The sequence below is a fragment of the Durotheca rogersii genome (genome assembly GCF_024521655.1).
Source record: "Durotheca rogersii strain YMJ 92031201 chromosome Unknown GGS23scaffold_35, whole genome shotgun sequence".
NCBI lineage: Eukaryota > Fungi > Ascomycota > Sordariomycetes > Xylariales > Xylariaceae > Durotheca > Durotheca rogersii.
This window is the reverse complement of record NW_026251266.1, coordinates 98291-113133: the sequence shown is the minus strand read 5'-3', so window position 1 is coordinate 113133 and position 14843 is coordinate 98291. Positions and strand designations below refer to the sequence as shown.

The 14843-nt window shown below is 42.4% G+C and overlaps 1 protein-coding gene across 1 annotated transcript; it reads right to left on the bottom strand.

Annotated features, from left to right (window-relative positions):
• Positions 1–921: 921 nt before the first annotated feature.
• Positions 922–5760, bottom strand: GGS23DRAFT_586673 (uncharacterized protein). The gene is made up of 9 exons (XM_051517448.1): positions 5501–5760; positions 4826–5431; positions 4214–4736; positions 4048–4100; positions 3262–3945; positions 2744–3137; positions 1827–2577; positions 1441–1763; positions 922–1292 (listed from the first exon to the last, which is right to left on the bottom strand). Exons 2-8 carry the CDS (start codon positions 5311–5313, stop codon positions 1513–1515), a joined length of 3144 nt encoding a protein of 1047 aa, XP_051367908.1. The 5' UTR covers positions 5314–5431; positions 5501–5760; the 3' UTR covers positions 922–1292; positions 1441–1512.
• Between the last annotated feature and the right edge of the window lie 9083 nt (positions 5761–14843).

Here is a 14843-nt window from a genome sequence, read left to right as displayed (position 1 = left end):
CCGCGCCCTCGTGTGTGTTCCCGGCGCTGCTTGCTCGGGATACAAGGCCCAACCAGGGCCCGGCCGACGACTTCGTCCTCGGGCCACCCTCTCTGTCGACGCGTCCGCGAGCACACGCCCACCACCTAGCCAAAGGGGCGAGTCGACAGATTGTCGGTGGTGGTGTTCGTTGGAAGCAAAGGGAAGAGGCGCGAGGGAGAACGGCGAGAAGATACAACAGCTGGCGAGTTCGCCCAGCCCGTCGTGGGTAATGCGGGGGCGCCTGTTGCCTGCTCAGGGCACCCCGTTCCTTGGGATGCCTCCGCGCTGCTAGCCTCCGGCACTTCGTCGACAGCGGCGCTTCCGCCCGGGCCCGAGCATCGCCGTAGATAAGCACCCGAGGTGAGCAGGCACCCAGACAGCGACGGGCGCGATCGGGCTAGCAGCGCTCGTTGTCGTGCGTAGCCTTGCGCGGCGCGTCCGCGGCGAGCGAGCGAGCGAGCTCTCCTGCGCGACTTATCGCCTTGGGCCCGGATCAGGCCGCGAACCGATAGGTACCTACCTGCCCCGTGCTCAAAGTCGGAATCCCTACGGGCAGGGAGCTAAAAGCTTGCGCGAGGTTGGCCGAGACCTTCGTTTCTTATCCGCGTCTACCTGTTTTCTGGTCGCTGCACAAGATTTGGCCACGTAGGGGGAGAAGGGGACCTGGCGTTGACGCCCTCGTACCGCCGCCGCGTCGTGACAAAAAGGGGCAACGTATCGGCTAAGCGAACAACTCCTTTTCTCAACCCCTCTATCGCGGACCGTCTTTTCGGTATAAGAAGGTTTACGTGCCTGTGTATAGGTTCGTATGCGATAATTGCTTAATAGCCATATTTCACGCTCGACGCCGGATCACGTCTTTGCTAAGATGTCGACGAAATTATTCTGTAGAACTTCTCTGTTGACATGTTTCAGTAACTCGACAACCAACCAACTCATAATGAGAGCCTACCAACGACTTATAATTAACTTAAACCCGTGCTCTGTTCGCCGCGCCGAGTAGTTCAACAGGTCAATCCACTCTAGCTTCCCTATGACTTGCCAATCTTTCTCCATCCCACCCAACGCACATTCTTATACATCACGACTACTACCTACCTATTACTACGTGCATAGACAAACGCTAGCCGTGCCCGCAACCCCCATATTGTCTCATAGTGTTGTACCTAATACGTTATTAACACACGACTCGTATTGCTGTAACGTGTCGTCGCCCTCTTAGCCTTGTGACGCCTTGGCGAACACTTGAATGGGAACTCTTCGCGCATGGACTAATTTTTTATGTAATAAAAATTAGCTCGTGATCTCGGGTTACCTAACGGGTGGCGGGCGACGGGAAGGGATCGTCAAGACAGCTACATAGTAAGAACCCGGCCAATCGTTCTTCATGAGTTGCTGGAAATTGTGAATACGACTCACTATCGTTTTTTGGGGCCTGGGTGCTGGTATCGGGTTGCTTGGGCTCACCGGCGTCCGCTGGTGCAGAAGTATCTAGGGTACGCTGGCGGTCGTCTTTCGCGTCTTGCGTATCGCGCTGTCCGGCCGTTTTAGCGCTACTGGTGCTGGATCTGCCGACGAAACCCTTCCTCTGGCGCCGTCTGTAGTTTGCGCGCTGCCTTCGTCGACTTTGCTTACTATGGATGCGAACATCGAGTCGTTGTGCTGCAGAATCTTGGAGACCTCTCCCAGCATTGCAAGGTCGTCGGGAGACAAGGCCATGCGACGCTTAGCCCAAGTGCCAGCTAAATACCCTAGCAATTAGCAAATTAGTTGCAGACGAAGGGGGGGTGTGGAATTCTGCTTGCCAAAAACCCTCATGTACTCAGAAGAGATGCTGCCAAACGTGGCTTTGACCTTCTTCGCCATCTGGCCTTCGACGGAGAGACACATCTTATCCAGTTGAGACCTGGCTTCCATCGTAGCTTCACTGAACATGGTGAGCCGAGCCTTGTTGACATGATCCATCATGATAATCTTCTTGCGAAAGTAGCTACCCGGTCCCTTCTCCTCTAGACAGGCCCGGTAAGCCGGCCTCATGGCCTCGCGAATAAAGGGAGTGAATCTCCGACTAATCGCCTTCTGAGCCTCTGTCATGGACCCACGTAGCTGAGATGGGAGTTGGTCTAGCATGCGAGTATGAGTTTGGATTTGTTGAGATAAAATGGCCACCTCCTCCGCACTCGAACGCCTCTGGTAATCTTCACCTCCAACTATCCTGTGGAACGCTCCCAAGTGCTCCTGCGCCTTACGACTGAATTGCTCGAGGATTTCCGGCAAGCGATATTGGAACGCCTTCACCCACCCCGTCACGAGATCGCGAGAGACTGGATCAAACAGTTCTTGGTTGAAATCGCAAGGGCCGTTGACGCCGGAGAAAACACCGTTCCGCACGATGGTCGCTTGGTAAGTTTGCCAGGACATACGGCCCCAAGCCTCTACTGTTTTCGGGGCTATGGCCGCCGCATTCTGCACGGATGAGTCGAATACGCTATAGATGAGCTCGCGAACAGAGTTTTTTACCAACTGTGCGGTGTCCTTGACTAATGCATCTAGGTTCTACACCATGTTAACACGGATTCCAGAGTTGAAAACTACCGCACGATTCATACTACGACGGCAATAGCATTGTCTCAGTACACGGGCCACGATACAGGAGACCGAGCAGTCGCCACCAAGCCAACAACACTCATCGATATACAGCAGGAGTTGATGTGGTACATACCTTTTCCAAGTCCCTCAGGACACCCTTTAAAGAAATCTCTTGCTGGAGCCTCTGCTGCTCTGCTGCGCGGGGTTGTGTTGCGTTGGTTACCAAGAGCTTTATCGAGTTGGTCAATAGGGACAGTTCGTTTAGGAATTGGCGGCACTGGCTTGCTCGCTCCCCTTCCACGGATTTCTTTATATGTGCTCGTAGCTGCGGGATTTCGGTGTCTTCTAAACGCTTGAAGCCGTGGCCCTTGAAGCCATCCCTTTGGAGCCGACCGCTAACCTGTTGATACGCGCGACTGCTAACGCAGAACACAGGTAGTCGACGAGCAACCTCGTCATAATTTCTAAGGTCTTGTGACGAGCCAGAAGCCGATCCCTTTTCTCCCGTAGCGATTTCCTCGTCCAGCCTATACCAAAGTTCTGTTAGCTAATATATCGGATGCGCTCAATAAAAGTATGGGTTCGTTGAATTGTTATATGCGGAACTTGAGGAGTAGCGTTTTCCGGGTGCTTCTGGTGTGGACGACTTACTCCTTGATTCCAAGGGCAAAGTCTCGTTTGATTACATTACGTGAGTAGTTGTTGCGTTCCTGGATGCAGCGCAATGTAATCTCAGCCAGGGTTGCCTCGTACTCGTCTTCCCTGCTCCGGATCTGCTTGTCGACGGCATCAATTTCCTTGTCGACTTCTTGTCGTTCTCTACGCATGTCCTTCATCTGTGACTTGAGTGACGGAAGAATCTGCCTAATGTCGCCTTCTGGGAGTAGCCGGAGATCGTCCGTCGGCTGCGGGTTCTCCTGAAGCCTCGAGCCAGGCTTCCACGTCTCCGAACCGCGGTCAGTGTCTGATGTGTCCGCGGCCTGGTTGAGCAGATCCTCGCACATCTCGTACTTGGCATCAAGATCGTCGGCTTGCTCGATACACCGTTCTCTTCGATCTTTCAGTTGTGCCAAGGTGGACTCGAGTTCTGGTATGGAGCTTTTCAACCTCTCGGCTGTTTCCCAGGCTTTCGAGATCACTTCCTCGAGATTGAGACTATCCGAAACTTCGGTGATAGATATATCGTCCGTCTTGGAGCAGACGAAGGTGACTGCAGAGTATGCACCGTCATATTTTAACTGGCGCTTAAATGCGTCGCCGAGGAGTGTTTTTGCTGTCTTGTCGTCCATAGCTCGAGTAATGGGTGCGACGATCAAGTAGCCCGTGCAGGAGCCCCTTTCATAGGATAGGTTAGTACTAGGCAAATTTTCTTGTGAAGAGGGCTTCGAGTCATGGAGGGCGCGACGGATTCCACAGCTATTAATACTCCGTACTCACATGTACTTTTCTGCGATAGCTACGCGAGCGGGATTCGCGTCTTGCGTACCGGGCTGGGATTGTCCGTTAGCAGACAGACAGTTCTTGGGTATTAGAGCGGTGCCTGTGTAACAAAGCTAACAGGCGTGAAGAGTGATCAGGGGTCAGGGAACTCGAAATGGCTCACCAAGTCGACCAGCACCGCTCCTGTAGAGAGGACATCTGCCTTGGTGTAGACCCGGACAAATTTAATAAGCGGCCAGTATTCCATCGGAACGGTGTCGCCCTTGTTGTCGGAGCCGATTATCCTTCCCTGGCTGTCCACATAACGCTGCAGGCGACTAGACAGGCCCTCCGCTGAGACATCTTTAAGTATCTCGACGGAACCCAACACGCTTTTGACAGCGGTCTCATTTGCGAATGCCTCGGGTGAGCCCTGGGCGATCATCTGCTTGGTCCTTTGCTGGTAAACAGCCTCCAGCTTCGCATAGGCAATCTCGGCATTGTTGTCGGCTCTCGCGTATTCTCGGGATACTCTGCCTTGTTCATCCGATAGGTCGCTGAGGAGTATTTTGAGCTCGCTGATCCATTCTTCCTCGGTGAGGAACTGGATTTCCGCCCGATACAATTCCGCGGGGTCGTCCGAGTAGTTGTACGAAACTTCTTTGGGCGATGCAGTACAGGCACGCAAACAACTGGTAGGGAGCAGTCTTTAGGTTCTCGTCAGTAGAATCCCATAGGCACGCCAGACCCATACGCAGCCAATACTCAAGAACAGGAAGGGTGGTTTGAGTATTACCTCTCTTGGTCGAGGACAGCATTGATTATGGAGCTTTTGCCTGCCCCGGTATTGCCGACCACGCCTATGACGGTGCGGGTTGGCTTCGCACGCCCAAGGAGCGCGTTGACTTCCCCTGCCCATTCCCGGCCGGGGTGGTTGGGGGCGCGAAGAGCACGACGCAAATCCTCCAGTAACCTAACGCCGACACGCACGGCAGACTCCAGCCTTTCGGGGTCCGTCAGGGTGGCCAACTGGTCAAGGGGAGGGCCCCTCCCGGAGGATGCCGGCATCCCCCCACCCTGCTTCGTTTGATGGTCGGGCCTGACGCGATCGGCACGACACGCCCAGGTTCTCATAGACCTCGGGTTACCGAGAGCTATTCCCAGGCCCAGGGGATTGCTAGATAGGCGGGATGTACTAGCGCAAGGCAACATCCGAGAGCCCCGTCCACGCATATAGGCGCGGAGCCTGCCTAATTGAGGGACTATCATGATATCGATTCTCATAGGGCGTGCAGGAAATGTGTCTCGGGCCTAGATCCTCTAACTGAGCGGGTGGTTGACGTGGGCGGCAGAACACGGACGCCCCCTCCGGAGAGGCGGGAGGGGATACGGGGCGGGGGTGCTGGTGGGGAGACATCCAGTGAGGAAAGATGGAAATGAGAGAGTCGGGTGGTTTGCGCAGGAATCTTACCTAAGGTACCTGCGTGGTGACAGAGTGAAGCAGAGAAGGTACGATGTAGGTACCAGTCCGAGTAACTGCCTGGGCTTAGGGTCGTGATACGCAGACGGAAGTCGCGCTGCGGGCCCTTTCCTGGTGTTGGGCGGCCGACTGCTAAGTCGTATTGTATAGACGACGCGATAATAAATACTCGGTGCGTATTAGAGAGGGCCTTCGTCTGGTACGGGTTTCGATGTCGCCGACTGCGAGCAGAGATACCCCCTCCATAAGCCACCCATCTACGGACTACTTTAAATTACCTAGCAGGTGGCAAAAGTGGTGTGGTATGGAGCGCCAAGAAGCAGGCGGGTAAATTTCCACCCTTTACCTTCTAAGGCTTCTTAAGCCCCCTATGGCTTGCTCTAAAGCAGGTTCCGCTATTACTGCTACCGCGATTAGTACTATGTACTACTGCGCTACTACTACGATACTACTACTACATTACTACTACTACACTATCACTATTTACTTTTATGCTATACGATACGGTTCTAGAGTAAAGTTTAATAATAAAAATTAATAAAGTATATCTTTGTATAGTAGTTAAAAGTATATTTAGAAAGAATGTTTTAAAAATAAAGCTTTATAGAAAATAAGCTTTTTTATTAATTTATTTAGTATTTATAAGGGAGCGATAGGAAGGTACGCGATAGGTACGAGGGTACAAGGTACTATGGTACCTATACCGGTACGAGGATACCTCTTAGGCGGTAACCGTTTTAGCTTATCCCGCTTCTCGCTATATAAGCGACCGCCTATCGCTAGGTACTCGCTTTCTTATCCTTTTAAAAGGTAAGTACTTATTTACGTTACTACGGGAAAATACTTATTACCTAGCTTAAGGATTCCATTATAATTTAAGTACTTCTTTAAAAGCTACCTAATAAAGATAGCCCGTATTATAAAAGGAAGCGGTAACGAGCCCGTAGGAAGCGAATCGCGGGTAATTCGTAATAGTTCCCGGAACGAGCGACTTCGCTAGTAAGAGGGCGATACCTACGAAAACGAAGCGGGTAATAGCTTCCGTACTAAATTAAATATCCTATAAGAGAACCTCTAAGAGGTTAAAGAAAAGATTCGTTAACTAAAAGCCTTTAAGGAAGCCTAGTAACGCCTTAAGAAACTAAAGAACGAGGTTTATAGTAACTTTAATAAACGCCCGGGTAAAGGCAGGCGTTATCGAAGCGATATTAATTCGTTAAACGATAACTAAGGTTCCGACCTTAAAATAAAAGAAACCCTTATCTTTTAAAGGAACTTTAGCTTTAAGAAATTCGAAGAATAATTAAAGGATCTCGACCTTATATACCTTAGCGCTTTTAAGAAGTTTAAATCGATATAGAAACGGATCCTATACGTTATTCGTTATATAAAACTAAAGGCGAAAGTATTATAGAGACGTTATATAAGCGAAATACCGACGTAAGTATAGTAAGACGTAGCGCTCGAAGACTTCGAATAATTTAAAACATAAGCCTTATCCTTCCTAAAGAACGCGACTAACCGCGAATATAAATTAACGGATTAAATAAAAAACGCTCGATAATATTTTAATTAATTTCCGCGAGATTTCGATATTTACTTAAGCTCGATCGAAAATTAAAGTAAACCTAAGTTAAAGAATTAAAAGGTTTTAACGTTTTACGCTAAATTCTACGTACCTTTTAAGTTATACCTAAAGGATTTCGGTAGCGAAAGGCCGACGAGCCGCGTAAATATCGTCGATTAAGTAGAGATTAAGTAGGATGCCTAATAAGTAGCTAAGTTTATTTAAGGCCCGACCTAAAAAAGGAGAAACGATATAAAGGATACGCCCCCGCGAAAGATTAATAAGGATAATAATACCGCTACGCTAAGGAAACGTTAGCGATACGACGATAATACGACCCCGCTTAAAAAGAACTTAATAGGTTAAGACGGGAATATATTAAGGTATTACGTTTACGATAGCGAAGCGTACTTAGCTAACCGGTACCTTAAGAGAAACTCGCCTTATATCGGAAGCCTCGCTAAAGAAAAGGAAAAAGCCTAAGTTTCTTAAGTATATCCTAACCTACGGAGCCGTATCCGTTAATAAGGATTATAATACGGTTCTACGTTAAAGCTATAATAAAAGTATTAACTATTATTAAAACGTATTTCGATTTCGATTCGGGCGTTAAAATAAATTATATTAGCGTCGAGTTTACTAAATAAGCGAGACTTTAACGAACTAAACTTATAACGCTAGTATTACGCGTTACCGGCGACTTACGGTATCTAAGCTACGGGATATATATTATATTAATATAAATTACCGATAGTAAGGGTATAATAAAAACGCTAAAACGCTTATATATAGCGATCGACCGAGACCCTAAACTAAAGGGAAGCCTTATATTACTTTTTATAACGATAATAAAGGACGAACGTATCCTATTCGATACAAAAACGAATCGATAGTAATTTAAAATTATAAAACCTACGTACGAGCTTATAAAACCCTATTAGTTCGTAAAATACGTACGAAAGAACGAAGTAAGAGTCTTTATAATAATCTAATTATTAGAACCTATCCTATTATCCGATAAAGAGATATCGATATTAAGGCGTATCGAAGACTTACCTAAAGAGCTACGAAATTTTATCGACGTATTTAACGATAAGGAAGTAGCTATATTACTACCTTATAAATAAGCCGACTATACTATCGAAACGCCGGAGGATTTCGTACCTTTCTATAGCCTAATATACCTTCTAGCCTAGAATAAGCTCGATACGCTACGAGGATATATATAGGAAAACCTAAAACTTAGACGTATACGGGAATCGAAGAACTCCGTAGGAGCCCTTATTCTTTTCATACCTAAAAAGAACGGAGGATTAAGGCTATACGTCGATTATAAGAGGTTAAACCGACTAACGACTAAGAACCGATACCCCCTTCTCCTTATATTTAAAATCTTCGATAGGGTTTCGGGGGCGAAGATCTTTTCGAAAATAGACCTAAAAGACGCGTATTATAAAATACGAATTAAGGAGAACGACGAATGAAAAACCGCCTTCCGGACCCGATACGGTTACTACGAATATCTAGTAATGCCTTTTAAACTAACTAACGCCCCTACTACCTTTTAAAATTATATCTATAAAGCGCTTTACGGGTTAATCGATATCGTTTATATAACGTATTTCGACGATATTCTTATTTTCGTATAAGACCGAGAAACCTATACGCGTAACTTCCGCTAAATCCTTAAAAGGCTACGAGAAGCCGATTTTTACGCTAACGTAGCGAAGTATTCCTTCTATCGCGATAGTATCGAATTCCTAGGGTTTTATATATTATAAGAAGGAGTTTCGATAAACCTAAAAAAGGTAGATATTATTAAAGACTAGTTAGAACCTACGACCTTTTACGAGATATAATAATTTCTAGGATTTTATAACTTTTATCGTAGATTTATAAAAGGATATTCCCGTATAGTAAAGCCTTTCTACGAACTATTAAAAGGAAGTATTAACGGAAGAAAACCAGGAAAAGTCTAATTCGCGGGCGAGGAGGTACTAGCGTTCCGATAGCTACGCGACGCCTTTACGAAAGCGCTACTACTTCGATATTTCGACCCCGAGGCGCGTATAAGGATCGAAACTAACGCTTCCGGGTACGTTATATCGGCGATCTTATCGTAATTAAACGAGAAAGGCTTATATTACCTTATCGCGTTTTAATCGAGGAAGTTTAAAGGCGTAGAGCTTTAATATAATATTCCTAATTAAGAACTTGACACGTAGATTAGGAGAGCTACGTAGGTACTAAGGTTGCTTCTTAGGAGTAACGGAAGGTAGGAAGAAGAAGGTAAATTAATTAACTCTTTAAGAAGGAAAGAGATTAATAAAGGAAATACGAGCTACCTATATATAAACGATAAGGAACTACGAGCTATATTATATAAGCGAGTTAAGAGTTATATTAGGTAAGCGAGTAACTCGAGAAGGAGTAAGGAGCTATATATAAGTAGCTCTTTATATAATATACCCTTTAGTTAGGCTTACGATAGCGAGCTTAGCTAAATAATAATAGTAACTTAGCCGAAAGGCTCGCGATAGTTAACTTAGCTATCCTCCTAATTAAAGTCCTAGGTTAGCTCGAGCCTTACTCGCCTTACTAGCTTTCCGGGGTAATATATTCGTCGCTTTAATTACTTACGCCTCTATCTAATACTCTTAATAACTTAAAGTATCCTTTTAATTAATTATTATATTAATTCTTCCTAATATTTTAATAAAAGAAATATATCGTAGCTTTTAATTAAGTATATTTACCGTATTCGTTATATATTCGCGAGGGCTTCTATTATTTCGCTTTATATTATTATTATCGTACGCGAATCCTTTCGTAGCTTTATTAAGTTAATACCCGGTAACGCTTCTCCCTATACTTAAGCTCTTATATTATAAGAGAAAAATCTCCTACTCTTTCGTAATAGCTCTCTTCCTTTCCTCTTTTCTTTTATAGAAGTATATCTAGAGTTAATCCGATACGCTCCTTTTTAATTCCCTATCGCTCTCGGTTACGTATATAACCTATATATTACTTTATTCGCGCGTACTTTATTTAAGTAAGTTATCTTTTAATTACGGTATTCCTTTATTATCGCTTACTATCGTAGCGAGCTTATAATAATATATTAACGTAAGTTATATATTAATATAATAGGCGCGAGGAATAAAATAAGCTTACGTTTTAATAATATTAATACGGATATAAATAATTAAAAGCTAATAATTCGATAGAATATCCGACCGTCCTAGCTCTTACGAAATCCTTACTAGCATCGATAGCGCGATTAAGATACTAAGCGATGGAATAAATTAATTCCGTAACTACGCTTAAATATTCGTCGAGGAACGAGCTTAAGACCCCGCTATATCCGATTAAGATCCGGCCGAGTACCTAGAGCTAGTTATTTAATCTACCGTAATAAAGGAAGCTATCGCTATTTTAAATACTCCCGCGGCCGCTAAAATTACTTTAATTACTACTTCTAGCGCCGCCGAAGAACGACGTAATATATTCCTCGACGTTACTATCGATTACCTAAATAACTTTACCCGCGATATCGCGATTAATATATATATCTCGGTAGTTATTATAGGTAGCTTCCCTTTTAATACCGGTATTAATAATCTCTTTATATACCGCGATAAAGGAAAGTAATTTATTTACCGATATATAAATTAGCTCTTATATTATAATTACTATAAGTTATAAGCCTTTAATTAATTATTTATTTTAGATTTCCGACCGAGGTTTAATTATAATATAGAATATTATAAAACTACGCTCCCTCGAGCGTCGTATGGTCCGCCGTATTCCTTCGTTCCTTAAAGCCCTCCTCGTTATACTAAAGCGTAAGGCCGCGTCTCGTAAATAAGCTCGTAAGGAAAGTAGCTCTAGAGGTAAGGCCCGCGAATAACGAACCCGTTATATTAAACGGAAGTAGGTACGTAAAGATCTAAAGCGAGAGGAGGTCCGTCGTATTATTTATAAGTACGGGGTTATAAAGCTAAATAATAATAGTAATACTTCCGAATTTATACCTCGGGACGTAAAAATTACGAATAACTTTATAAAGGGCGATTCCGGGAGCGACTTAGAGGTAGTTATTTAAGCTACCCCGGAATTCCGCTAGGCGCTTATTATTATAACCGAATAGGAGCTAATAATCGCTTTTATTTCGAAAGCCTAAGCCGCCGCCGTATTAATAGCTCCTAAGGAAATTATCGGCGAGTACCGAGTACTTATTAAACCGTCGCTATATATATTAAGTATTTTTACGGAAACTCGAAGCGGGAAGGATAATTTTCTTATTATTATTACCGTTATTACGCCGACGCTTATTCGCTTAACGAAAGCCGGCGGCCCCTTTTTTCTTCTAAGCTACGGATAGCTTAATAATCGCTCGTTTATCGTTAACGATACTATACCGAATCTAGGGAAGCGTTATCGCGCTAACGCTACCGCCGTTTCTATTTTTATTCCTAGCTCGGTTTCTTTTTCTATATTCGCGCCTAAAAAGTAAACTTTTAATAAAGATAGCTTTCTTAAATTCGAAACGGCTCCTATCGTTACTTTTATTACTACCCGTTAATTAACCGAACTAAGCTTTATCCTTATTATTCGCGCTCCTCGAGAGCTTCTAATACGATTTAGCTTCTAAGAAGCTACCGAACTATCGCTTACGTTTAAAGGAAGCGGTCGAGCTACCCGAGTTAATAATAATATAGCCTCGTTATTTCCCGCTATTACCGAGGAATACGACTCGCGTAACGATATCTCTTATTATCGGTATATTAATAACGCTATATAATATCGTTCGACGGAAAAATGTTTTTAATCTTTAGCTTTTATTAATCGTTATTTACGTTATTCGCGTAGCTATTCTTACGTAGCTTTATAAGTATCCCTTAAAGTTATATAAGATTTCGTCGAAAGTTAATTAATTATAATTACCCTCGCGTTATACGTCTTACTTAACGGCTTATCGCCGTTTAAATAACCGACCTTAACTTTAAGGTAATAAGTTCCGAGTTTCCCTTATCGTAGATTACTTTTTTAATTATATTATTCTAAACTACCGCTTTCCGCGAAGAAATAAAGGAGCTACTTCGTTAATATTATCCCGAGTAATAACGTTAGCCTATATTACCGCTTACTACCGAATCGTTACGCGGATAAGCGATTACGGATACTTTCGCCTAAGACGATAGTTTTCCTACTAAACGTAAATAGGTCTTAATTCCGACCCGTCCCCTTCGTAGCTTTCGTATTCGCGGTAGTCGCGTCCGTAGTAGGGTTAGCCGATAACGCGTTACCCGTATTCCTCGCCGGTCCGTTCGTTTTCATTAAAGTATATAGGTTAGTATTAAACGAAAAGCTACTTCCGCTTAAAGCTTTATTCCCGTTATTACTAACCCGAATATTACTAAATTAAGCTTCGAATAATTATATACGGTTTAGTAATAATAAAACTAATAATACCCTAACTCCGGCTAAGTTAAGTAATCTAAAAAATAAATATAACCTTAAAGTAAGTACTAAAGGCGGTAGCTTTAAAGGTCGTTAGGTTTTCAGGAGTTTTAAGAATATTATACTAGCTTTATTATATAAGTTAGCTCTTTCGTTAAGGAAAGAAGTCTTATTACGCGTAAATTATTTTTAAATTAATACCCCTACGTCGTTCTTCGAGTAAAGTATACTATTCTAAGTTAATTCTTTTTATAGTTAAATTAAAATCCTACGTTACTTTCGTATTATTTAAGAGCTTTAATATCGTTATCTCTCCTCTTATATCTTAAAGGTTAAGTAACGATTTAAAATACTCGAATAATTAATAAGGAAGAGCTTTAATTAATCCATCCGCCGGTATCTATCCTATAGGTAAATAAAGTACTTCGAAGGAGCCCTTTTATCGCTTTTATCGGAATTATAAGTATTATATATCTATATAACGGAGCCTTATATTAATTCTTTTTTTATTTTCTACGACTAGTCTAATGGTTTATTAATTATCGCTATAGATTATCTATAACTCTCCTAGATCTAAGGTAATATCCCTAAAGAAGCGTTTAAAAGCTATCGTTTCCTTAGCTATATATTCTAATCCTAAAAGCTTAGCTTCGGTCGTCGACGTCGAAACTATAGCTTAGCGAACTACCTTCTATATTATTAGGCCTCTAAAGAGCGATATAATATAACCTTATAACGATTTTTTAGTTTCTAAATCGTTTACGAAAGAAGCGTCGCTAGCGATTAATAACGCTTATATATTATTACTCTTACCCCTATACCTAATATTAAGGTAACGCGTAATATAAAGGTATCTAATCGCTTAGTTAACGGCTTTTATATACTAAGGTCCCGGATTAATAAGAAAGTAAGAAAGTTATAACGTAATAAAAGCTACGTCCGGGCGGATTATAATTACGCTATAGAGTAACGACCCTACTTTTTCCTAATATTCCTTAATTTATTACTTCGACGCGACGCCTATAAATTTTATAAGCTCGATAATCGGTAATAATATTATAGGAAACTAGTTATTATCCGCTAAATTAAAGCGACCTACGATCTTCTCGACGTAAGCGTCGTATACTAAAGTTATCGTCCGGTTTTCGCGATTACGTATTACCTAAATTCCTAAATACTAGCTTACTAGCCTTAATTCTTTTATTATATAAGTAGTTTTTAACCCTTAAGCTACCTTTTAAGCCATAAAATCGTTACTTTTATCGTATATAAGTAATAAGTCGTCGACGTATATTAATACGAATACTTCCTTTATTAATATATAAAATATATATAACTTTTCCGGAAAGCTTTAAAGTCTTAAACGGATAAGGATACTCTCGAGTTCCCTAAATTAAAGTAAAGGTAAGTCTCGGAATCCGTATACTACTTTTATAACGAGCGCGTACTTCCCTTTTTATTTAAATCCGTTTAATAGCTCGATTAATATTAGGTCGTCTTCCGGTCGAGCTACGTTAAAAAAAGCGTTCTTAATATCGAACTAATCTACCTTAAGATTAAAATAAACCGCGACTATTATTATTATTCGGAAAGATTTTACTACGAGTATTACTATATACGTTAATTCGAATAACCCCTTCGGTAAAAGATCTCCTCGCGTAACCAAACGCGATTTACATTTATCGAAATAATTATCTTTATCGAATTTATAATCGAAAACCTACTTTAACGGTATTAGTTTAGTTTAAGCTTAATCGCGATTAATAACTTTCTAAACCCTAGCGCTTAAGAAAGTATCTATCTCCGACCTAGCGTTTTCTTTAAAACGATCCCCTAAGGGGTAGCTATTAAGCTCTTTTTACGTTTTTAAGAGCTTAATTAATTTATCGCGATAAATTATTATCTTACTAAGCGTTACGCTTAATCGCTCGGCTTATACTTATTTAAAGGTAATTATAATAACTAAATATAGCGTAATAAAAGATTAGTCGTTTTATATTCCGTCGAACTAATTAAGTAAGAATATAAAAGTAAATTCGTATTAATTACGGTCGTTCGATAGGTTAATTAACTTACTCGAAGCTATGCTCGATATAAAGGCGCCGGTATTAACCTATCCTTTATTTAAACCCTTCCCTTCGGGACTTTCTCCTCGCTTCCTCCGGCTATAGCGCGTAACTAAGGGATATACTTTACGGTTATATTTCCTCCGCTCTTTTTTAAATAATAAAAATAAACTTATTAACTTACTAAGTTCGGATTACTTTCGATTCCGAGGAATACTAAGCTCTTTATTAATCGTCG